Source organism: Thalassophryne amazonica, chromosome 6, assembly GCF_902500255.1.
Source record: "Thalassophryne amazonica chromosome 6, fThaAma1.1, whole genome shotgun sequence".
NCBI classification, from domain to species: Eukaryota; Metazoa; Chordata; class Actinopteri; order Batrachoidiformes; family Batrachoididae; genus Thalassophryne; species Thalassophryne amazonica.
In genome coordinates, this window is record NC_047108.1 from 37674899 (window position 1) to 37701853 (window position 26955).

General features: G+C 41.1%; 1 protein-coding gene across 2 annotated transcripts in view; it reads right to left on the minus strand.

Annotated features, from left to right (window-relative positions):
• The window catches only part of mtor (mechanistic target of rapamycin kinase), a 427661-nt gene that overhangs the window by 141331 nt on the left and 259375 nt on the right, over positions 1 to 26955 (minus strand). For both annotated transcript variants that reach the window (XM_034171997.1, XM_034171996.1), the window contains exons 31-32: positions 7845 to 7945; positions 5494 to 5609 (exon numbers count right to left, since the gene is read on the minus strand). In XM_034171997.1, the coding sequence (XP_034027888.1) occupies positions 5494 to 5609; positions 7845 to 7945 (217 nt within the window). The remainder of the gene's footprint in view (positions 1 to 5493; positions 5610 to 7844; positions 7946 to 26955) is intronic.

Genomic DNA, 26955 nt, shown 5'->3' on the forward strand with positions numbered 1-26955 from the left:
CAACACATCACTATTTTGTTGCACCACCTCTGGCTTTTATAACAGCTTGCAGTCTCTGAGGCATGGACTTATGAGTGACAAACAGTACTCTTCATCAATCTGGCTCCAACTTTCTCTGATTGCTGTTGCCAGATCAGCTTTACAGGTTGGAGCCTTGTCATGGACCATTTTCTTCAACTTCCACCAAAGTTTTCAATTGGATTAAGATCTGGACTATTTGCAGGCCATGACATTGACCCTATGTGTCTTTTAGCAAGGAATGTTTTCACAGTTTTTGGCAAGATGCATTATCTTGAAAAATGATTTCATCATCCCCAAACATCCTTTCAATTGATGGGATAAGAAAAGTGTCCAAAATATCAACGTAAACTTGTGCATTTATTGATGATGTAATGACAGCCATCTCCCCAGTGCCTTTACCTGACATGCAGCCCCATATCATCAATGACTGTGGAAATTTACATGTTCTCTTCAGGCAGTCATCTTTATAAATCTCATTGGAACGGCACCAAACAAAAGTTCCAGCATCATCACCTTGCCCAATGCAGATTCGAGATTCATCACTGAATATGACTTTCATCCAGTCATCCACAGTCCACGATTGCTTTTCCTTAGCCCATTGTAACCTTGTTTTTTTCTGTTTAGGTGTTAATGATGGCTTTCATTTAGCTTTTCTGTATGTAAATCCCATTACCTTTAGGCGGTTTCTTACAGTTCGGTCACAGACGCTGACTCCAGTTTCCTCCCATTCGTTCCTCATTTGTTTTGTTGTGCATTTTCAATTTTTGAGACATACTGCTTTAAGTTTTCTGTTTTGACGCTTTGATGTCTTCCTTGGTCTACCAGTATGTTTGCCTTTAACAACCTTTCCATGTTGTTTGTATTTGATACAGAGTTTAGACACAGCTGACTGTGAACAACCAACATCTTTTGCAACATTGCATGATGATTTACCCTCTTTTAAGAGTTTGATAATCCTCTCCTTTGTTTCAATTGACATCTCTCTTGTTGGAGCCATGATTCACGTCAGTCCACTTGGTGCAACAGCTCTCCAAGATGTGATCACTCCTTTTTAGATGCAGACTAACGAGCAGATCTGATTTGATGCAGGTGTTAGTTTTGGGGATGAAAATTTACAGGGTGATTCCATAATTTATTCCTCAGAATTGAGTGAGTCCATATTTTTTTCCCTCTGCTTGGTCTAAAAAGTAACCGTTACTGACTGCCACAATTTTGTTTCTTGATTTCTTATAGTGTTTCTTAAAGCCAGAAAGTTGCCATTTGAAATGACTTTAGTGTCATGTCTGTGATCTGCTTTTTTTCTACAAAATTAAACAACTGAATGAACATCCTGCGAGGCTGGTGATTCCATAATTATTGCCAGGGGTTGTATGACTGCAGGTAAATGAACTGCTGAGAGCACTGTGAAAGTAATTTAACCATGGCCGTGGATGTTAAATGTATCTTTTAAAATTCACACCTATCAGGAAATAGAAAGGAGAATGTGACGGTGATAAAGAGGAATACAAAGGTGAGCCAGGAATCACAGTTCCTGCCTTGGCTGTGATGTAAATTCCAAGGGTTTCTCATGAAATGCCCTAACTGCCAGAGCACATTCAAGCTCGAAAAATTTCCAGTACACCCTTCCAAAGTCAGTGATACTGCAACCATTCCATCACCCGTCAGAAACCTGAGCAGTGATTACAACTGAGACACAGTCACCTGGAAAAAATGCACATTAAACGCCCAATAAATACGGATATTAAACAGGACAAACAGGGACACTACTGTTGAGGGCAGAACAGCTGATTTGCTGTGCTTCCACAGCCAAAGTGTTTAGGAACTGTTATTAACAGGATGGTAAGCTGCGGGAGGCAGACCGAGGAAGTTCTCCAAGGCCAGCGAACACAGCTGTTTTTGATGGAGTCACATCAATTATTATTATTATTACTCTTTTTTCTTTTGGCAATGAGGAAAAGAAAGACTGATGTCCCAAAAGACCTCCTCAGGTATGATTAGTGAAAGGAGGGGATACAAGACTGTTGTTGAATCAAGGTGACAATGAGAGATGCAGATTACTGTACAGGGGTCTCACTGGAAATGTGTAGTCCAGGCAACTCCCAATAAATGCAGTGTCTGGCAGAACAAACAACATGTGACCCAATCCTCCATTCCTACATAAAGGTTGTACATAAGTTTCGCTTCACTGACAGTACTTCATTATAACAGTGTGGTATGCCAGCCTTTGTGGGGCTTTTTTCTTGTGCGATGTCATTCATGAATATTAGACCCAATCTTGACTAGGACCTGTGCAATGCTAAAGTCAAAACGAGGGTTTTACTTCGTAAAAAGGAAACAAGGAAAAACAAGCTGAAGGCCTGAATGAGTTTCTTAGCATAGTAGATTTCTTTACTGAGAAAACAAGATCAGTGTCTACATATCGTCATGGAGCAAACCAAAAAGGAGATTTAGAGAGCAACGCAACCTGAAACCTATCAAATAGATGCAGAGAGACTCCAGGAGCACGTCTGATTGCTGTAGGTATAGAAAGAAGAAAGAAACAGCCATGTGGAAGAAAAAGGACTTAAGTGTGAGGATTACAACCACATCCGGAAGGCTAAACTGAGCTCAGTCTGACATTTAAACTTTCACCCTCACTCCATCTGCTTTTGATTCACCTTCATTCATTGTGATTTGTCTCCTTGTCAGCATGAATCAAAAGTCTGCTTTCCCGTTTGCAGCTGAGGCAGAATCCTATAGACTACACCTGGACCTAATCTCTGAATTTGGGGGAAGGGCAACAAGGTAGTGATTAAAAGGCATGAAAAAAAAACTCTCAAAGGCTTTGTGGCGAAAATGGACTTGAACGAGTCCAGAAAAACTCTACAAGCAGCTAGTGTCTTTATTTGTGCTCATCTTTGTTAGGTGCACTGGCATTTAGTGTGAACAAATCCTTCTCAAAAGATTATGAGATCATCTAATAACCAACACACGAGGAAAAGACCACCGTGACCACCAACAGATCTCCTCAATAGGATGATTTCAAGGGCAGTATGCTCTTCATTTCATGGAGGCTGACGAGTTGCAATGATTTAGAATTTATTTAAACATTTGCCAAACAAGGATGCAACACATTGTAAATGAAAATTTAAACTTTTGCAATATTTTGGTTTTAGCAACAACAAGAACAGCAAAAAAGTAAAAAAGCCCAGAGGTACTTTGGACAAAGAAAGAGTAATTTTGACCAAATATGATTCAGGGTCAATAATCTACTGTATATTTAGAATCAAGGAAAATCTTACTGAACAGTTTTTCAGCTGTAAATTGAGAAGTGTGATAAATGTCCTTTTTTGACATTTCATGTGACTTGAGGTCTGCAGTTATTCAATCAGAAAGTCAACCTGCCATCATCAGATACTGACACAAGGAATGCCTGGACCATATTTCAGGAAAATTAATTGAAAGCATTTTGAGAAAATCAACAGATTTTTTTAAAATATATTTTAACCATTATGAGGGGCCACAGAAGCCTTTAGAAAGATTCAAGTTAAATGAAAATCTTTGTGTAAGTTTACATTGATTCAAAGAATATATATGCAAATTTCTACAGTGTTAAGCAGATTTTTAGCAATAAATTGAGAATTGTGCCAAGTGTCATTATTGGCGCTTTTGGGGGCTGTTATAAAGATTTAATGGCAATGAAAAATTACAAAAAAGGTTATTGAACAGGTTTTCTGTTCACTGTTCAGAACAACTGACAGACTGTCAGTCAACTTTCTTTCTGGAAAAAAACAAAACAAAACACATGTAATGCAGAGTTGCGTCAACATGCGGAACCACCTGGGATCTGCTGCAGAGACCCCGAGTGAAAACAAGGGAGCAGCCAAAGGTATCATGGGGTGATAATGGGGACAAAAGAAAAATTTTGGAATATGATTGCGTCCAATTAATTGGTAATGCACTGGGATATTTGGAACATATTTTGTATAGGAAGTGGGTGTATAGCCTGAAAATAACCCCCCACCCCATAAAAAAACAAAATCAGTATAATAATAAGTGCACTGTTGCCAAACAGTTTGCACTGCAGGCTCTATAACTTATACTGAACACATGACTGGGGTCAAAATAATATTACACAGAGTACAAATTTTTAGTAAATAGCCATGATACCTTTATTTCAATATAAATAGATTTTATGCTTCCAGTAAGTTGGTAGAAGTCACACATGCAGGATATATACAAGCCGGCAAGTTGTAGTGAAGAGATTCAGAGGTTTCAAGGAAGCAGTAAAAGCTAAAAGGGAGATTGAACTCAACTGGAGTTCAGAAGACATGAAGGAGACGTTTCAGAAGAGCTCTGAGCAAAAGCAAGAAATGGCCCAGAGAAAAGAAAGGATTAGAGATGCTGGATAAACTAAAATGTAGTGGTGGGCCCTTCTTGACAGTGTAGCAGTTGAACAGTTCCTTGCAGTTTAAAATTTGAACGAGAGTGCAAAATTGCAGAGGGTAAAGCTAGAGATGCAGTTTGCCAGGGAAAGTTCCACAGTTTTACCTAAAGCTGACCCTATCTTTCGAATTATGGCGACACTGCCCAGTGAGAAGAGGAGGATGAAAACTGTGAATAAATTTGAAGAGGCTCTTATGTGCTACCTAGGCAGAAGGGGTGACCAAACTATGCTTGAATATGAGAAATTTCATCAGAGCCTTGACAAACTGTCATCTTAAAAACTTCGGCTTAAGTTCTTTCCATGCACATGTGTACTAAAAATATTTTAAAACTATTTTGAAGTGAGCCCTTTTTTTAACTAACATTAGGAAAAAGCCAGGACATGAGACAGGTGTACAAAATGCAGAATAGACTGAAAATAGCATTTTTGTGCAAAATTTAAAATGCAAAATTATTTTAAAGATAATTTTAAAGTTATGGAGTCAGACTACTTATATTGGTTGTGTGAATCATCCCCCATAAATTGAACAGTGTGAAAAAATATTATTATCATTATTATAATTATTATTATTTGCCCTTCTTGGGGACCCTGAAGTCCCACAGTGTTTCAATCAAAAAGTCCAACTTACCATGACCAGACAGTCCCCCATGGATTATCTGTACCAAATTTCAGAAAAATTCATTGAGCAGTTTTATAAAGTCATCTGATGCGTCTTGATGGTGTTAGTCCATAAAATCTAGGTCAAAGAAGAAATTTTATCCTGTCTGGAAAAGTCATAAAAACATGTTTCGGTATTGCATGGAATTCCTTAAATTGTAACTTTCCTTAGATATAAAGCTATAAAGCCAACACACACACACACACACACACACACACACACACACACACACACACACACACACACACACACACACACACACACACACACACACACACACACACACACACACACACACACACACACACACACACACACACACACAGGAATTGTAAGAAACCTGTTGTTCCTTCCACTGGGCGTATTTTCAAGCCCTGATATATCTCACCTGTTGGGCCAATGAGAAGAGGTCCTGATGCAGCGCTAACACTGCTCTATAGAAAGCACCATCATGCGTGTCTCTTGGGATCATACATGTGTACTCCTCCATGCTGTCCCAGTGCCCTGGAGAAAAAAGTAAGGAACTTAAACAACAACTGGGGTAATGAGTGTTACGTCTAATTAAAGGATATCTTAAAACTGGTCTCCGACTGCAGGTTTCTGGCACCTTATTGTTTACTATAGTGACTAAAAAACAATTGGATACCCAATCGGAGCATGTCATAGTGTGCAAGCGGTGCTCGCTGTGGCGCAGCAGAATGTTCCAACATGTTCAAAATTATCGTGAGGCTGTGACCCATCATGAGCCACAAAACTGAATGATCGAACTGTAATCTGTGCATGTTCATTTTTTACTTTAATTTTACAGACCTCCTTGGATTTTATTTCATTAATGAATCTTAAAATAAATTATTTCTGCTTGAATGTAGATTTGCTGTGAAGTCACTTTGATGTCAAGTTAATATTGCAGCCTGACATTAAAATATAATGCAGGTTGTTTTGTGTTTGGGACAGAGCGACTTCAATGACCTGAGCAGCAACGATCTTGAACAACGGTGTGCAGTAACTGTACACCAGCACACAGCATCACCATGGCAAGGAGTACTCCTCCACTCATTGCTCTGGCAGAAACATCATGGAGATTTGCATATAGGCTGTATGGAGTATTTGTTGCATATGGTATCAGACAGCACACACCATGCATCTATTTTCACTTTACAGATGGTGTTGTTATAAATGGCTTTATTATTTCATCAGGGTCTCTTGTAATAAATAATGTCTGTTTCAATGAAGATTGGGCACATCAGTTATTTTGATGATGCCATGCTACTAGCTAAAAAATGTAAACTGTGTTGTTTGTGAAGTCAGTGCATCGGTCAGAGTGTGTCCAGTTCAAAGACTCACCATTGGCTGACCTCTGTAAACCTCCACTGGAAATATAATATACAACCACAATCCAATGAAAGACATGCTGCACTCTTCAGAAGAATGAGTTGTTTCAGATGTTAACAGATACATTCTACCTTTGTAACATGGTGTTATAACCACAGACATTAGCACATATGTACGCAGTTCCGTCATGAGCCACATGATGCTGCGTTCATTCCCATATGCAGTCGGCAGTGATCTGGTGATAACTCTGTGACCCACAAATACAGACCGCTGTTGTGGACAATCAGACAAGATTACCTTGTATTTGTAATCAGGATGTCAATGGGGCCAAAAATCGGCAATGGGAGACCAGCATTAAAAAAAGAAAACTAAGCGGCCCATCACCTGTTGTGACTGAAACCACACATCATCCTGGCAGAACATACATGACATGATTCATGTCATGGGTATTTAGTTTCCCACTGACACCAATACAATAACAGTCTTATGCTAGGCAGGCCAACAGACACCTCGTCTAATAATGCTGGTTTTGTTTTCATTCGTGTTCAGTTTGACTACAGTCCATCAAAACCGGTGCTGCAGACCAAATGGCACACTCCCAAAAAATTGATCCGCCCGGCCTCCACTGCGCGTGCATCATTTCAGACCACAGCGGCACGTCTGAGACGGAGTCTCTTCATCCAAAGCGATCAAATGGATTAATGTGATTATTAACCATCAGATGATAAGTTAAAACCTCTTAAATCATTCTAAAGTCAGTTTCAAGCAGAAACAAGGCGATAATCGGTGATGCTTTAAAATGGCGAACGCGCAGTGAATGCAGCAGTTAGCAGCCCGTGTAGATGCGATGCTGTGATTGCTTCCTCCATCTTTTCTGATGAAATAATGCTGAATTTATGTGGAAATGATTGTTGTACAAAAGCTTCAGATATCTGTCGCTGAGACAGATGATGACTGGAGTGCAGTTTGAAGCAGAAACAAGGTGATAATCAGTGAACTGCGGCTGATGACGCATGCATAGTGAAGGCAGGGCCGACCGATTTTTAGGGGGGACTGATCGGTCTGCGACACCGGGTCAGGGGGAGGGTATTCTACAGCAGAGGTTCCTAAACCCTCTTTTGTCTCTGTCCTGCATATTTTCCATTTAAACCTGGTCTACACACACAGTTAAGTGGATTTGGTGTGTTAAACTGATCACAGGCTGAATCAGGTGTGAACACAGCAGGGACAACATGTTGACCAGAAGGACACAAGGATCATGCTTGTTAACTACTGGTTTGGGGAAAGTGCTTGCACTTCCCCTGACATCTCCTGTATCGTTGCACATGATCATGTGTAACTTGTAAATTAACATTTGATTTAAATAATCATATCTTATTACTTCATAACCATCATAAAACATTTCACCTAGACCCCAGGCGGCAGCAGCAGCCATGCGAGCCATCTTGGCCTGGGTTTCCTCGCTGACAAATGTCCACTCCTCACAGCACTGCTGATGTAACTGGCCCCTGGAAAACATTACAAACATGAACCGAAGGATTAGCATTGCTGAAGAACCAAATCCAGATTTTCTTCAGCACCATGACATGTCAACACTGACAACATCAGATAATCAGAAACTGAGCTGTGATGAGCATCACTAGCTGGTCAAGTAATCATGAACAGACGGTGTTGTGACATACACATCCACACAACTGCAAACAAATATGATGCTGATTACGTAGTACACAACAAGGAACTCCAACTTTTAACTTGTAACTCCAACATTTAACAAATATGATGTACACATCTCCTTATGGTGTGTGTGTGTGTGTAAAGTTCCACTGAAAATAAAAAACTGGTTTAGGTGGACCACTGTGTGAAGGTTCATTGAAATTCATAAAACAGTTTAGGAGGAGTTGTGTATACAAAACTCATGGACAGAGCTCCCCAGCCTTTGCTTGTGGGGTGTAACAATGTAACCTGACTGAATTTCACCAAATACAGGCAGAGTGAATTGAAGTACCTCATTGCAGAATGACTAAATGCACTTTTAAGTCTCATTACCACACACAAAATTGTTGACCATGACACCACCAAGAATACTGAATGGTGACAGGCCCTGGGAATTGACTTAGTGGTGTCTTGGTGAATTTTGGTGAGTGTTATGCCTGGGTCACACAGAGATAAGACTGTCAGAGATTTAGGAGAATTGGCAACAGTCTCCTTCACAATCCCCTCAAGAATACAGTGGCGGAGGTGGTTTGGGGGGGCTGCGGTCACATATACGAGGTCTGTCCATAAAGTATAGGTCCTTTTTATTTTTTTCAAAAACTATATGGATTTCATTAATATGTTTTTACGTCAGACATGCTTGAACCCTCGTGCGCATGCGTGAGTTTTTCCACGCCTGTCGGTGACGTCATTCGCCTGTGAGCACTCCTTGTGGGAGGAGTCGTCCAGCCCCTCGTCGGAATTCCTTTGTCTGAGAAGTTGCTGAGAGATTGGCGCTTTGTTTGATCAAAATTTTTTCTAAACCTGTGAGACACATCGAAGTGGACATGGTTCGAAAAATTAAGCTGGTTTTCAGTGAAAATTTTAATGGCTGATGAGAGATTTTGAGGTGACACTGTCGCTTTAAGGACTTCCCACAGTGCGAGATGTCGCGCTGCGCTCTCAGGCGGCGTCATCAGCCTGTTTCAAGCTGAAAACCTCCACATTTCAGGCTCTATTGATCCAGGACGTCGTGAGAGAACAGAGAAGTTTCAGAAGAAGACGGTTTCAGCATTTTATCCGGATATTCCACTGTTAAAGATTTTTTTAATGAAAGACGTGCGGACGGGTCCGCGCGTCGGCTCGCAGCCGCCGCGACGCTCCGCCACAGGAAAAACACCTCTGTTGGAAGCCTTAAGGACAAGTTGGAACATGTCCAGCTGTTAAACAATTTCTCATATACTCACTCCACTGAAAGCCATCAAAAGCCGCCTGGATTTTACAAATGGTTATCAACACGGAGGTGTTTTTCCTGTGCCGCCGCTCCGCGCCGGCTGCGTCCCGTCTTTCATTAAAAAAATCTCCTTTAACAGTGGAATATCCGGATAAAATGCTGAAACCGACTTCTTCTGAAACTTCTCTGTTCTCTCACGACGTCCTGGATCAATAGAGCCTGAAATGTGGAGGTTTTCAGCTTGAAACAGGCTGATGACGCCGCCTGAGAGCGCAGCGCGACATCTCGCACCGTGGGAAGTCCTTAAAGCGACAGTGTCACCTCAAAATCTCTCATCAGCCATTAAAATTTTCACTGAAAACCAGCTTAATTTTTCGAACCATGTCCACTTCGATGTGTCTCACAGGTTTAGAAAAAATTTTGATCAAACAAAGCGCCAGTCTCTCAGCAACTTCTCAGACAAAGGAATTCCGACGAGGGGCTGGACGACTCCTCCCACAAGGAGTGCTCACAGGCGAATGACGTCACCGACAGGCATGGAAAAACTCACGCATGCGCACGAGGGTTCATGCATGTCTGACGTAAAAACATATGAATGAAATCCATATAGTTTTCGAAAAAAATAAAAAGGACCTATACTTTATGGACAGCCCTCGTACGTATAAGACTCTTTTGTGAAGCATATGCACATTCGCACAATGGTGGAAACACTGTTGTGTTGTTGTGATATGTATGTGGCATGAAGTTATAAAACTATCGTCTTTTTTGCAATCAATTCTGCAGGAGCTGTCTGCGGTGCTGAACTATGGTGCTTTTTGTCAAAGAGGACATGTCTGACACAAAACGTGCATGCAACAGCCATATGAAAACAAGGACATGCTGTGCAACACACCCTGACGCAGTTTGTCCACAGTGCACCCAACATATTTGTCTCATAGGCACGTGTCTGGATCGCGCTGAGCATGTTATGCCTGGATAGTCTGGTTTCTTTGACTAAGGTGAGCGCTCTGAGCCATTGGCCAGAACCGAGCTGCATACGTGTTCTGATCAAGCAGTGAAAAGATGAAATACAGACGAGTCCAGTTAATTGTGAAGACTGATTTGCAGCTGATTAAAATGATGTCTTATATTAAGCCCCCAAACTGACATATTTACAAAAGGTGTGTGTCTGTGGGACAGAGGCGTAGCCACATTAAGCCTGCGCAAACACCACAGGACCACTGACCAAACATCGCTAACATGACTGTTTAATGTAATATTATTATTAATTGGATAATACAGTCTTCATTTCATTCAACAAAAAAGGGTTTTGGTATGGCACACTACTGATGTGACGGAAATTATGCAGCGCATAAAGCTGCAAGATATTTCCTCTTGTCATGCCTGCAGTGTGACTGACTGATTGATAAATCTCTTATTGCATAAATATTTCGAGCAACACAGGCTTTATATGATGAGGCGGGGTGAAGTAATTACCAGAAAACCTCTATTTCACTGCTTTGGAATACTTGCACCATATGCATAACAGGCACATTCACATACACTGAAAAAAGGAAATGCGACTTAAATGTGTACATGAGGTTGCACATGATCATAATTTTCTTATGCGTCACAGAAACATAAGAAAATTATATTATTTGGACACATTCTAATCATGTGCAATGTTGTACATATTTAAATCATGTAAATCCAAAAGCATTTTTTTTCCAAGTGTAGTTTAAAACCTTTATTTTTTTAAACAATCAGAAATGACCTGCCATGATTTGATAGTGGTGTCGTGATCAAATATCATGTCCATGGGAAGGGACTGGAAATGATTGTAATTGTTTACAACTCTCCTAAACCATAATACAGTTTAAGATGATCAATACAGAATTCTCTCACTGTCATCCTTTATTCTTTCCGCCATCTTGAAACTAATTTGGGGAAATCTTGGATATTCGTGCAAAGTTGGGATTATGAATCAGTCATCCTATTTGTAGACCAAATCATGTAGCAGCTTTAACATTCTTGTTTCCTCGCATTCCTCCAGTCTCTATGGTGTCTTATGCAATAAACTATGATATTGATGTCATACTAATACATGATGTTCTTGGTTCAATCATGATGGAATTGTATTCTATCATGTCATAATAAGGTCACGGTGTTGCTGTAGAGGAGTCTTATGAGTTGATATTTTATAAAGGACATGGTCAAGATTGACCACGACAACTAATGGACAGTTGTGGTCAAAACCATGCATGAGGGAAATGGGCTCAAAGATCGAAGCTTCAGCAAATTTTATAAATTTATCAATTCTGTTTGCCTGTGTCAAAAATGCCCTTTACAGACTTATTCAACTTCCAAGCAGTTCTGGCCAATGAAAAAGAAAATAACAAATAAAAGTTGTTTGCACTAACTAAATGGTGCTTATTTCTAGTGTTGGGGGTCTCAAGGCTAGCTGTGGCCTCAAGGCCATTTATTGATGCCCTGACCTAGACCTTGTATGTAATGTCAATGTAATTATAATGTAGTAATAATAACAATATGCCATGGCTGATTCAAGGCCACTCCTTTTAACCTATTTTTTCGCATGGTTTACTTCCCACAAAACAAAAAGCGCCCATCACAATAAATTTATGCATACAATTGTGTATAAGCACAAAGCTTGAGGCACACAGACACATGCTACGCTGAAATAGCCTTGTCACTACCCAAGCATTGTTATATTCCATTGCTTGGATGAAGGATTAATGTTTGTGATCCCAACACATGTCAAAAAAGTACACTAAAGATTATAAAAGGCTGTGTCCAACTCACATGGCTGTGGCTTGAAATTACACACGACTTTACATGAACTAACTGTAACAATAATAATAATAATTTATTTTATTTCTCATTGGACACACGGTGCACCCAGAAACTATTCACGGCACTTCCCTTTTTCCACAATTTATGTTACAGCCTTATTTCAAAATAGAGTAAATTAATTTTTTCCCCTCAAAATTCTAATCAACACCCCATAATGACAACATGAAAAACATCTTTTTTATTTTTGCAAATTTATTTAAAATAAAAAAAACTAAGAAATCCCATGTACACAGGTCTTCACACCCTTTGCTCAATACACCTTTGGCAGCAATTACAGCCTCAAGTCTTCTTGAATATGATGCCACAAGCTTGGTGAACCTATCTTTGAGAAGATTTGACCATTCCTCTTTGCAGCAGCTCTCATCCTCCATCAGGTTGGATGTGGAGCATCATTGCACAGCAATTTTCAGATATCTCCAGAGATATTTATTTGGATTCAGGTCTGGGCTCTGGTTGGGCCACTCAAGGACATTCACAGAGTTGTCCTGAAGCCACTCCTGTGATATCTTGGCTGTGTGCTTTGGGTCACTGTCCTGATGAAAGATGAACCGTCTCCCAGTAACATGTCAAGAGCGCTCTGGAGCAGGTTTTCATCCAGGATGTCTCTGTACAGTGCTGCATTCATCTTTCCCTCAATCCATGTGCCACGTGTCTTTTAGTAAGTAGTGGTGCCGTTTGGCCACTCTACTATACAGGCCTGATTGATGGATTGCTGCAGAGATGGTTGTCCTTCTGGACGGTTCTCCTCTCTCCACAGAGAAATGCTGCAGCTCTGACAGAGTGACCATCAGGTTCTTCGTCGCCTCCCTGACTAAGGCCTTTCTCCCCCGATCACTCACTTTAGAAGGGTGACCAGCTCTAGGAAGAGTCCCGGTGGATCTGAACTTCTTCCATTTACAAATGATGGAGGCCACTGTGCTCAATGGGACCTTCAAAGCAGCAGAAATATTTCTGTACCCTTCACCAGATTTGTGCCTCAAGACAATCCTCTCTCAGAGGTCTACAGACAATTGCTTGGTTTGTGTAATGACATGCACTGACAACTGTGGGATCTTATATGTAGACAGGTGCGTGTCTTTCCAAATCATGTCCAATAAAATGAATTTACCCCAGGTGGACTCCAATTAAGCTGTAGAAACAGCTCAAGGATGATCAGTGGAAACAGGATGCACCTGAGCTCAAGGATGTGACTACTTATCTATTTTTAATAAATTTGCAAAAAAAAAAAAAAGTTTTTCACATTGTCAATATGGGGTATTGTGTGTAGAATTTTGAGGGGAAAAAATTATTTCATCCATTTTGGAATAAGGCTGTAACAACAAAATGTGTAAAAAGTGAAGCGCTGTGAATACTTTCCAGATGCAATGTATATAGGACCATATCTGTCCTCTGCATTTACCCATTCTAATTACAGTCAGACACAATCCAACCACTAGGAGCAGTGTGCAGCTAGAGCCCGGTGCCTGGGGACCAACTCCAGATGTAGAGTCTCTGCCTTGGTCAGGGGTAGAGAAAGGAACAGACCCTAAATAAACCTGTTTTTGATTGTGGAAGGAAGCCTGAGTACCTGGAGGAAACCCACACAGACACGGGGAGAACATGAAAACTCCACACAGAAAAGGCGGGAAGCGATCCTAACATCTTCTTCCTGTAAGGCATCAGTGCTAACCACTAAGCCTCCATGCCGCCTGAGCAATTACAATAGACTCTGTAAAATCTTCGGCATTGGAGAACCAGGACTCAGACTCGGTCTCGTCTTTGGGGGAGGTAAACCTGACTATAACACTGTTAATGTCTTCACTGTTAGCACAACTGAACTTCTTAAATCAGTATCATTTTGCAGTGTTCTGATCATTTAATGTACTGTTTCTCCTCTTTAAATGTGTGTATATTCCTATTGTAGTCAGGTAAGTAAGTCCCTTCGGCTGCTCCCTTGTTTGCACTCGGGGTCGCGACAGCAAATCCAAGGTGGATCTGCATGTTGAATGGGCACAGGTTTTACGCAGGATGCCCTTCCTGACACAACTCCACATTACATGGAGAAAATGTGGCAGGGGTGGGATTTGTAGCCGGAACCTTCTGCACTGAAACCAAGCGCATTAACCACTTGGCCACCACCCCTGCCTATTGTAGTCAGCTAACCCTAACAAAAATTAAATCCCAATTACAACAACAACAGTGCTGTATTGTCCAGCTGCCTGGGTATTATATAACATGAACACATGTTATACAAAAGTAGAGAGGGTGTCTGTCTCCCTGATCTGAATTGGGAGCTGGTTCCACAGGAGAGGAGCCTGAAAGCTGAAGGCTCTGCCTCCCATTCTACTCTTACAAACTCTAGGAACTACAAGTAAGCCTGCAGTCTGAGAGCGAAGCGCTCTATTGGGGTGATATGGTACTATGAGGTCCCTAAGATAAGATGGGACCTGATTATTCAAAACCTTATAAGTAAGAAGAAGAATTTTAAATTCTATTCTAGAATTAACAGGAAGCCAATGAAGAGAGGCCAATATGGGTGAGATATGCTCTCTCCTTCTAGTCCCCGTTAGTACTCTAGCTGCAGCATTTTGAATTAACTGAAGGCTTTTCAGGGAACTTTTAGGACAACCTGATAATAATGAATTACAATAGTCCAGCCTAGAGGAAATAAATGCATGAATTAGTTTTTCAGCATCACTCTGAGACAAGACCTTTCTAATTTTAGAGATATTGCGTAAATGCAAAAAAGCAGTCCTACATATTTGTTTAATATGCGCATTGAATGACATATCCTGATCAAAAATGACTCCAAGATTTCTTACAGTATTACTAGAGGTCAGGGTAATGCCATCCAGAGTAAGGATCTGGTTAGACACCATGTTTCTAAGATTTGTGGGGCCAAGTACAATAACTTCAGTTTTATCTGAGTTTAAAAGCAGGAAATTAGAGGTCATCCATGTCTTTATGTCTGTAAGACAATCATGCAGTTTAGCCAATTGGTGTGTGTCCTCTGGCTTCATGGATAGATAAAGCTGGGTATCATCTGCGTAACAATGAAAATTTAAGCAATGCTGTCTAATAATACTGCCTAAGTAGCATGTATAAAGTGAATAAAATTGGTCCTAGCACAGAACCTTGTGGAACTCCATAATTAACCTTAGTCTGTGAAGAAGATTCCCCATTTACATGAACAAATTGTAATCTATTAGATAAATATGATTCAAACCACCGCAGCGCAGTGCCTTTAATACCTATGGCATGCTCTAATCTCTGTAATAAAATTTTATGGTCAACAGTATCAAAAGCAGCACTGAGGTCTAACAGAACAAGCACAGAGATGAGTCCACTGTCTGAGGCCATAAGAAGATCATTTGTAACCTTCACTAATGCTGTTTCTGTACTATGATGAATTCTAAAACCTGACTGAAACTCTTCAAATAGACCATTCCTCTGCAGATGATCAGTTAGCTGTTTTACAACTACCCTTTCAAGAATTTTTGAGAGAAAAGGAAGGTTGGAGATTGGCCTATAATTAGCTAAGATAGCTGGGTCAAGTGATGGCTTTTTAAGTAATGGTTTAATTACTGCCACCTTAAAAGCCTGTGGTACATAGCCAACTAATAAAGATAGATTGATCATATTTAAGATCGAAGCATTAAATAATGGTAGGGCTTCCTTGAGCAGCCTGGTAGCAATGGGGTCTAATAGACATGTTGATGGTTTGGAGGAAGTAACTAATGAAAATAACTCAGACAGAATGAGTCTAACCAAATACCGGCATCACTGAAAGCAGCCAAAGATAACGATACGTCTTTGGGATGGTTATGAGTAATTTTTTCTCTAATAGTTAAAATTTTATTAGCAAAGAAAGTCATGAAGTTATTACTAGTTAAAGTTAAAGGAATACTCGGCTCAATAGAGCTCTGACTCTTTGTCAGCCTGGCTACAGTGCTGAAAAGAAACCTGGGGTTGTTCTTATTTTCTTCAATTAGTGATGAGTAGTAAGATGTCCTAGCTTTACGGAGGGCTTTTTTATAGAGCAACAGACTCTTTTTCCAGGCTAAGTGAAGATCTTCTAAATTAGTGAGACGCCATTTCCTCTCCAACTTACGGGTTATCTGCTTTAAGATGCGAGTTTGTGAGTTATACCACGGAGTCAGGCACTTCTGATTTAAAGCTCTCTTTTTCAGAGGAGCTACAGCATCCAAAGTTGTCTTCAATGAGGATGTAAAACTATTGACGAGCTACTCTATCTCACTTACAGAGTTTAGGTAGCTACTCTGCACTGTGTTGGTATATGGCATTAGAGAACATAAAGAAGGAATCATATCCTTAAACCTAGTTACAGCGCTTTCTAAAAGACTTCTAGTGTAATGAAACTTATTCCCCACTGCTGGGTAGTCCATCAGAGTAAATGTAAATGTTATTAAGAAATGATCAGACAGAAGGGAGTTTTCAGGGAATACTGTTAAGTCTTCAATTTCCATACCATAAGTCAGAACAAGATCTAAGATATGATTAAAGTGGTGGGTGGACTCATTTACATTTTGAGCAAAGCCAATTGAGTCTAATAATAGATTAAATGCAGTGTTGAAGCTGTCATTCTCAGCATCTGTGTGGATGTTAAAATCGCCCACTATAATTATCTTATCTGAGCTAAGCACTAAGTCAGACAAAAGGTCTGAAAATTCACAGAGAAACTCACAGTAACGACCAGGTGGATGATAGATAATAACAAATAAAACTGTTTTTTGGGACTTCCAATTTGGATGGACAAGACTAAGAGTCAAGCTTTCAAATGAATTAAAGCTCTGTCTGGGTTTTTGATTAATTAATAAGCTGGAATGGAAGATTGCTGCTAATCCTCCGCCTCGGCCCGTGCTACGAGCATTCTGGCAGTTAGTGTGACTCGGGGGTGTTGACTCATTTAAACTAACATATTCATCCTGCTGTAACCAGGTTTCTGTAAGGCAGAATAAATCAATATGTTGATCAATTATTATATCATTTACTAACAGGGACTTAGAAGAGAGAGACCTAATGTTTAATAGACCACATTTAACTGTTTTAGTCTGTGGTGCAGTTGAAGTTGCTATATTATTTTTTCTTTTTGAATTTTTATGCTTAAATAGATTTTTGCTGGTTATTGGTGGTCTGGGAGCAGGCACCGTCTCTACGGGGATGGGGTAATGAGGGGATGGCAGGGGGAGAGAAGCTGCTACGCTTCCTCCTCACAGTCACCCAGTCGGCCTGCTTTCCCGGCTGCTCGGGATCTGCCAGAGGGAAACTAACGGCGGCTAAGCTACCTTGGTCCGCACCGACTACAGGGGCCTGGCTAGCTGTAGAATTTTCCACGGTGCGGAGCCGAGTCTCCAATTCGCCCAGCCTGACCTCCAAAGCTACGAATAAGCTACACTTATTACAAGTACCATTACTGCTAAAGCAGGCCGAGGAATAACTAAACATTTCACACCCAGAGCAGAAAAGTGCGGGAGAGACAGGAGAAGCCGCCATGCTAAACCGGCTAAGAACTAGTAGCTGCGCTAAGCTAGCGGATTCCTAAAAACACACAAAGTGAATAATGTGTAAATAATTTAGAGGTGATTTAGCAGAGAGAGTGCTTTAGTTAAGGCACGTGAAGATTACACTGTGAAACAAATCATTATCTAGGTAACTAGATCAATCTAACTGCGCAGATTAAACAGCTAACAGATACAGCAAAACACCGCTGTACTCCGGAACAGGAAGTGATACAATACCGCAGTGAGAGCCAACCACCAATATATATATCAATCAATCAATCAACTTTTTTCTTATATAGCGCCAAATCACAACAAACAGTTGCCCCAAGGCGCTCCACATTGCAAGGCAAGGCCATACAATAATTATGAAAAACCCCACCGGTCAAAACGACCCCCTATGAGCAAGCACTTGGCCACAGTGGGAAGGAAAAACTCCCTTTTAACAGGAAGAAACCTCCAGCAGAACCAGGCTCAGGGAGGGGCAGTCTTCTGCTGAGACTGGTTGGGGCTGAGGGAAAGAACCAGGAAAAAGAGATCGATCACTAATGATTAAATGCAGAGACTCAACAAAAATATAAACGCAACACTTTTGGTTTTGCTCCCATTTTGTATGAGATGAACTCAAAGATCTAAAACTTTTTCCACATATACAATATCACCATTTCTCTCAAATATTGTTCACAAACCAGTCTGAATCTGTGATAGTGAGCACTTCTCCTTTGTTGAGATAATCCATCCCACCTCACAGGTGTGCCATATCAAGATGCTGATTAGACACCATGATTAGTGCACAGGTGTGCCTTAGACTGCCCACAATAAAAGGCCACTCTGAAAGGTGCAGTTTTATCACACAGCACAATGCCACAGATGTCGCAAGATTTGAGGGAGCGTGCAATTGGCATGCTGACAGCAGGAATGTCAACCAGAACTGTTGCTCGTGTATTGAATGTTCATTTCTCTACCATAAGCCGTCTCCAAAGGCGTTTCAGAGAATTTGGCAGTACATCCAACCAGCCTCACAACCGCAGACCACGTGTAACCACACCAGCCCAGGACCTCCACATCCAGCATGTTCACCTCCAAGATCGTCTGAGACCAGCCACTCGGACAGCTGCTGGAACAATCGGTTTGCATAACCAAAGAATTTCTGCACAAACTGTCAGAAACTGTCTCAGGGAAGCTCATCTGCATGCTCGTCGTCCTCATCGGGGTCTTGACCTGACTCCAGTTCGTCGTTGTAACCGATTTGAGTGGGCAAATGCTCACATTTGCTGCCGTTTGGCACGTTGGAGAGGTGTTCTCTTCACGGATGATGTGAAGGAGATGTGTTGCACTGCATGAGGCAAATGGTGATCACACCAGATACTGACTGGTATCCCCCCCCAATAAAACAAAACTGCACCTTTCAGAGTGGCCTTTTATTGTGGGCAGTCTAAGGCACACCTGTGCACTAATCATGGTGTCTAATCAGCATCTTGGTATGGCACACCTGTGAGGTGGGATGGATTATCTCAGCAAAGGAGAAGTGCTCAATATCACAGATTTAGACTGGTTTGTGCACAGTATTTGAGGGAAATGGTGATATTGTGTATGTGGAAAAAGTTTTAGATCGTTGAGTTAATCTCATACAAAATGGGAGCAAAACCAAAAGTGTTGCGTTTATATTTTTGTTGAGTATATATATATATATATATACACACACAACCCCTGGCAAAAATTATGGAATCACCGGCCTCGGAGGATGTTCATTCAGTTGTTTAATTTTGTAGAAAAAAAGCAGATCACAGACATGACACAAAACTAAAGTCATTTCAAATGGCAACTTTCTGGCTTTAAGAAACACTATAAGAAATCAAGAAAAAAAGATTGTGGCAGTCAGTAACGGTTACTTTTTTAGACCAAGCAGAGGAAAAAAATATGGAATCACTCAATTCTGAGGAAAAAATTATGGCATCACCCTGTAAATTTTCATCCCCAAAACTAACACCTGCATCATATCAGATCTGCTCGTTAGTCTGCATCTAAAAAGGAGTGAACACACCTTGGAGAGCTGTTGCACCAAGTGAACTGACATGAATCATGGCTCCAACACGAGAGATGTCAATTGAAACAAAGGAGAGGATTATCAAACTCTTAAAAGAGAGTAAATAATCACGCAATGTTGCAAAAGATGTTGGTTGTTCACAGTCAGCTGTGTCTAAACTCTGGACCAAATACAAACAACATGGGAAGGTTGTTAAAGGCAAACATACTGGTACACCAAGGAAGACATCAAAGCGTCAAGACAGAAAACTTAAAGCAATATGTCTCAAAAATCGAAAAATGTACAACAAAACAAATGAGGAACGAATGGGAGGAAACTGGAGGAAACTGGAGTCAACGTCTGTGACCGAACTGTAAGAAACCGCCTAAAGGAAATGGGATTTACATACAGAAAAGCTAAACGAAAGGCATCATTAACACCTAAACAGAAAAAAACACGGTTACAATGGGCTAAGGAAAAGCAATTGTGGACTGTGGATGACTGGATGAAAGTCATATTCAGTGATGAATCTCGAATCTGCATTGGGTAAGGTGATGATGCTGGAACTTTTGTTTGGTGCCTTTCCAATGAGATTCATAAAGATGACTGCCTGAAGAGAACATGTAAATTTCCACAGTCATTGATGATATGGGGCTGCATGTCAGGTAAAGGCACTAGGGAGATGGCTGTCATTACATCATCAATAAATGCACAAGTTTATGTTGATATTTTGGACAATTGAAAGGATGTTTGGGGATGATTAAATCATTTTTCAAGATGATAATGCATCTTGCCATAGAGCAAAAACTGCAAAAAACCTTTCAAAAAGACACATAGCGTCAATGTCATGGCATAGGGTCAATGTCAATGAGCAGATCTGATTTGATGCAGGTGTTAATTTGGGGGATGAAAATTTACAGGGTGATTCCATAATTTTTTCCTCAGAATTGAGTGATTCCATATTTTTTTCCTCTGCTTGGTCTAAAAAAGTAACCGTTACTGACTGCCACAATCTTTTTTTCTTGATTTCTTATAGTGTTTCTTAAAGCCAGAAAATTGCCATTTGAAATGACTTTAGTTTTGTGTCATTTCTGTGATCTGCTTTTTTTTTCTACAAAATTAAACAACTGAATGAACATCCTCTGAGGCCGGTGATTCCATAATTTTTGCCAGGGGTTGTATATATACACACGAAGTGTCAGGAAAGATGACTTTAAGCTTGCTTTCAGCTTGTTATCATCTTGGAATATAATACATGCCATGGAATTAATATACATGCTGTTGGATTACACTGCACAGTTTTTGGTACCTTCCAGGAGTAAGTGAGGTCATACCGGACTTTTCCATTGCAAATGGGGAGGTCCACGGAATGAACTCGGTGGTGAAGACGAGGGAATATGTCTAAGAATGATTCTAACATGACAAGTATGATCAAATGGGGTATTAATGTGTTAAAATTAAGAGTTGATTAGAAAAAGTATGTTACAAATAAGTGAAATGAATGATTATATGAGTTGTTTTTCATAAAGAGTGCAGAGTGAGAGAAAAAGAGGAAGTGAAGATGTCGCAAGTGGGGCAAGAAAAGCTGATGTTAAACAACTGATCAAATGATTAAGATGTTGGTAAAAATAAAATGAATAATAAGGAATGAGAATGTTTGTATATGATCATATGAACTGCGTTTATGTGAAAGAGAGTTGTAATGAAATGATTGAATATGATTGATGTGATTCTGAAGAAATGATTTAAAAGAATGAATTCTCAGAAAAGCTGAAGTGTTAACAGAAAAGAGGAACTTGAGAAATAAGTTACTGGTAGGGGCTGCTTTTGAGTCAACTGCTTTTGAGTCAACAGTGTCCCCATGGTGTCCCCATGGTAACCAAGATCATCTGAGGACGACTGGAGTCAGGAACATATATAACTTGTTCGAAACACCAGAAAACGGGGTTATTCTTCCAGGGAGAGGTGCTGTTGCCACTACTCCCCTGCTACGAGGAGATCACAAGACTTGACCATCTTGTGAGCATCAATTGGAATCGTGGAGTGAGAGGATTGGAGCCATAAAAGATCATTTGAGAGAGATTTCAACTCCCACTCAGGCCGTCCAGTCACGGAGTAGCAGAACGATGGAGGATAACCACTGACCTTAAGTCTGAGTGGGGAATGTTCAACGATTTCTCTCTCAAGGAATATCACAGCATACCAGAATGGATTAGATCAACTTTTGGTTGATTGAAGACGGAATAAATTCCCATGTGGATTAACTTCCTGAAGGATTACAATATCACACAAGGATCGTGGTCAGCTAATGACTAATAGCTGATGAAGAGGAAATCAAGTTCATCGAGCTGGGGACCTTAACCTCGAAAACCTTTCTCCCTCACTCCTAGGAAAATCTGTTGAGAAATCAATCCAGTCCCAGTCAAAGTAAGATCAGTCAGAATTATTGAATTAAAAAAAAAATCTCTGCCAATCATTGTTCTAATTATATTTGAATTACTGTTGTGAAATTAACACCATATAACCTATTTTGATTATGTTATCGGCACTTGCAAAACCTGCAATAAAATTCCAAGCATGCAGTTAAAGTGTTAAGGCTCGGACATTGGATTATTGATGCTTCTTAAGGTGTAAAAGTTAAGTTTATTGGGTATAACATCAAAAGTGCTCTAAAAGGTTAGTCTGGTTTTTAATGAAAATAACACATCCTGGGGACTCGCTGTACGAGTCACTAAATTTAAAATCTAGCAACATTCCAAGAGCCCTGATCCATAAGAGGAGAGCTGCTGTTAACGGGCGTGGCCGGTTCGTATCCTGGTTCCTGAGAAGGCTATTCGACCGGGGTGCGAGATCAGCTTCAGCGGGGTGGACGTCCAGATGGAGGCAGTGAGCAGCTAGACGAATCTCCTCGCCACCAGCTTGAACAGCCTTTGTGCAGCCCTGCCGGGTAATACCCGTGGAGACACGAAGGTCGGACCCCAGAGACGGAGAGCTGTTTTTTTACACAAACACACTCATTGGAGGGTGAGCGTGTGCCGTGTATCTAAAAAGCAGGATGTGACAGAGGTCTGTCAATAAAGTAATGGTCCTTTTTATTTTTTTTTCAAAAACTGTATGGATTTCATTCATATGTTTTTACGCAGACATGCTTGAACCCTCGTGCGCACGCGTGAGTTTTTCCACGCCTGTCGATGTCATTCGCCTGTGAGCACACCTTGGGAAGGAGTGGTCCCGCCCCCTCGTCGGATTTTCATTGTCTGGAAATGGCGGAATGAAAAGGACTTTTTTTTCCATCAGAATTTTTTCAGAAGCTGTTAGAGACTGGCACCTGGAAACCATTCGAAAAATTTATCTGGCTTTCAGTGAAAATTTTACGGGCTTCACAGAGAATAAGGTCTGTTAGTACAGCTTTAAGGACCCCTTTAAGGACGCTCGGTGCGCCGCGCTCCGAGCTGTGATGACGCAGCACAAGCCACCGGACCATTTCTAAACGGATGGCTCTGTGGATACGAGACTGTCGTGTGCTCTTTCTCTGGTTATCACAAGAGCTGGACATCAGCCATTTTCCGGCAGAGACAAAGGAACACCTCCTTTTCGGCGTGTCAGAGGACAAGTTTGGACATGTCCAGCTCTCCACAATTTCACTGATACTTACTGGACTGGTAAGCATTGAAAGCCGAGATAGACATGTCCAAACTTGTCCTCTGACACGCCGAAACGGAGGTGTTCCTTTGTCTCGCTTCCAAAGCGAATCGGTCGTGACGCACGAAGCCTCCGCGCGGCTTTCCATGACAAAATCTCTTGTTAAAAGTGAAATCTGCTGGAAAATGGCTGATGTCCAGCTCTTGTGATAACCAGAGAAAGAGCACACGACGGTCTCGTATCCACAGAGCCATCCCTTTAGAATTGGTCCGGTGGCTTGTGCCGCGTCGTCGCAGCTCGGAGCATCGAGCATCCTTAAAGGGGTCCTTAACGCTGTAGTAACAGACCTTATTCTCTGTGAAGCCCATAAAACTTTCACCGAAAGCCAGATAAATTTTTTGAATGGTTTCCAGGTGCCAGTCTCTAACAGCTTCTGAAAAAATTCTGATGGAAAAAAGTCCTTTTCATTCCGCCATTTCCAGACAATGAAAATCCGACGAGGGGGCGGGACCACTCCTTCCCAAGGCGTGCTCACAGGCGAATGACGTCACCGACAGGCGTGGAAAAACTCACGCATGCGCACGAGGGTTCAAGCATGTCTGACGTAAAAAATATGAATGAAATCCATATAATTTTTGACAGACCTCGTATATAGATAGATAGATAGATAGATAGATAGATAGATAGATAGATAGATAGATAGATAGATAGATAGATAGATAGATAGATAGATAGATAGATAGATAGATAGATAGATAGATAGATAGATAGATAGATAGATAGATAGATAGATAGATAGATAGATAGATAGATAGATAGATAGATAGATAGATAGATAGATAGATAGATAGATGGATGATGTTCGGACGAGTCTTTATTTGTAGGGTACTGTTTTCATTTGATTTTCTTGGGATGAGTTTGAGGTAACCAGGCCTATCACTGTCGCAGTTAGTGGACAAGGAATTGATCCCTCTCCGTCGAACCAGTTACAGGCTACCCTGGCCTACGTGTCGTTGCGGCCGTGAGCTCCGAGCTCTCCTTAGTACGTAGCAGTAGAAAGTATTCCATCACAGTATCCTTTCGCTGCAGTACTTATATCTTGTCATCATATACATTTCAGCACACTTTATGGTTGTGAATATATACAAATGTCTTCTTTTTTTGCTCTTTTTAAATATTATTATATTAGTGATAACATGTACAGGATGTGGGGATGAAGGAACAGGGAGGAGTGGGGTACAATTAGCTAAACCCAGCAGCTAATGTTAGCTTATCGAGTCGTCTGCAGCCCAGTTTGTCATAGCTAACAACATAGTCGGTTCTGTTTGGGAAGCTAATGTTAATACACACTTTTGTTTGCATTTGCTGTTATATGTATTTGTTGTTACAACCGTTACTGTAGGGTGAAGTGAAGTCATTGTTCTTTATATGCCAGTTACCAGATTTTTTCAGCTTTGTTAGTGCAATTTTACTTTGGCTGATTTTCACAGATCTGGCAACTTGCTGCTGACAGATTGTTTGTTGCTGTGACGCCACTCTGAACTTCACACGGTTGTATACGCTTCTTTTATTTCTGTTTAGCACTCTTCTGGTTATTAATTGTATCTACTCTGAATGTTATTTAACAACAGTCCTGTTGTGAATAGCTAGCAGTTAGCATTCACTAGCAGTCAGCATTCGCTAGTGGTTAGCTTTCGCTAGCTAGGTCGACACCTCCCCTCTCCGTTGTTACTTTTTATAGCTGTTTCTTTTCTACCCGTTTAATACTTCTGTTCGGTTTCAGTTGAACTGCTGTGAATTTTAAGTAATTTTTACTCCTGTGTAAAATCTTAAGAGCGGCTAGCATTTTCGCTAGCAGTTAGCTTGCATTAGCTATTTCTGATCCTTCTCATAATTTTTTCATTTCATTTTTTACACTCCTGTTAGTTAATTAACTGTTTAGTGTATTTTATAGCTGCTGCTTTTTTACCTGTTTAATACTTCTGTTAGTTTTTCAGTGTAACTGCTGTGAATTTTAATTCATTTATCTGCGTCTGGGTGAGCCTTAGGAGTGGTTAGCTTATCCATTATTGGTTAGCTTGTGTTTCCTTGGCTACATTTTTGAATTTCTTAGTGCACAAAGTACACTACTTATTATACTTTACACCCTCCGTAAATCCTACGTGATGTTGGAAGATAGAGTGGCTATCTTAGAGACCCGTGTCCGTAAGTTAGAGCAGCTTCTTAGCGCAGTGGACTTAGACGTTACGGGCATTCCAGATGAGGTTAGTGTTGGGCCGGCTAGCAAGCCCATTAGCATCAGCTTAGAAATGCCGGCTGTGGAGGATGGCTTTCGGACTGTGGCTAGGCGGAGGAAGTCCCGTAGGGCTTGGTGCCCGGTTGTGGCACCCCGATCACACTCGCCAGTGCGAACTGTGAATCGGTTCTCCCCCTTGGATTTTCCAGATGTGAATTCTCTGAGCCCACGAGTGACTTCGACTCCTGTCTCCAGGCCGAAAAACCGGACTTTAGTGATAGGAGATTCTATCACCCGCAAAGTCAGGTTACAGACGCCGGCTGACGTTAAATGTATTCCTGGGGCCAGAGCTCCCGACATTGCATCTCATCTTAGGGTGCTGACGCTGCAGGGGGAAGACAGACAAAAGAACATGACATGAGATATAGTCACATAGTTATTCACGTTGGCACCAATGATATCAGGATGAAGCACTCAGAGTTTACAAAAATGGACATAGAGAGGACTTGTGACCTTGCCAGAAAGATGTGTCGGCATCGATTAAAAGTCTCTGGTCCCCTCCCCTCCCAGGGTACTGATGAGGCCTTTAGCAGGCTGACATCATTAAATAGGTGGCTGGCGCAGTTTTGTAGACAGCAAGGCTTTAGCTTTATTGATAACTGGCCTTCGTTCTGGGGCCACCGTGGCTTGCTGATGCCGGACGGCATCCACCCTACTGGGGAAGGTGCCGCGATCTTGTCTGCGAACATACGAGATAGAGCTCGTAGATAGAGCTCTACAGGGAGGGTAACATTAGGAATCTACAGCAGGCCACGAAGCAGGTGATTAGAGACCCTGCAAGGATTATGACAAATGTGGGTGTGGAATCCATTAGCTTAGAGGGAAATTTAGTGCAGAAAATCCACTATGATGATAGTGCAGTTTATTTGCCAGGGAGGGAATTTCAACAAGTTGAGACTGTGGCCTGCTTCCGTAGTCATGCCCATAAAAATCATAGAGGGATATGCTTTCCAAACTTAATACCCATTACTATATTGGATGATGTTGAAATTGAGGATGGCCCAGTGGTTGTTCCAGCAATAGCAAAGATTTCGTGTCTGCTACCTACAATGCGCGTGGAATGTCTTAAACCCAAACCTACTTCTAGGCATCTTATATATGCTACTCTGGAACCACCCCTAAACCCAAACAGTTCAACTGTCAACCCCACTGGGGTCCTTAGACTGGGTCTCATTAACATAAGATCACTGTCCTCAAAATCATTGTTGATCAATGATCTAATTATTGATCATCACTTAGATATGATTGGGCTATGTGAAACCTGGCTTAAACCTACAGCT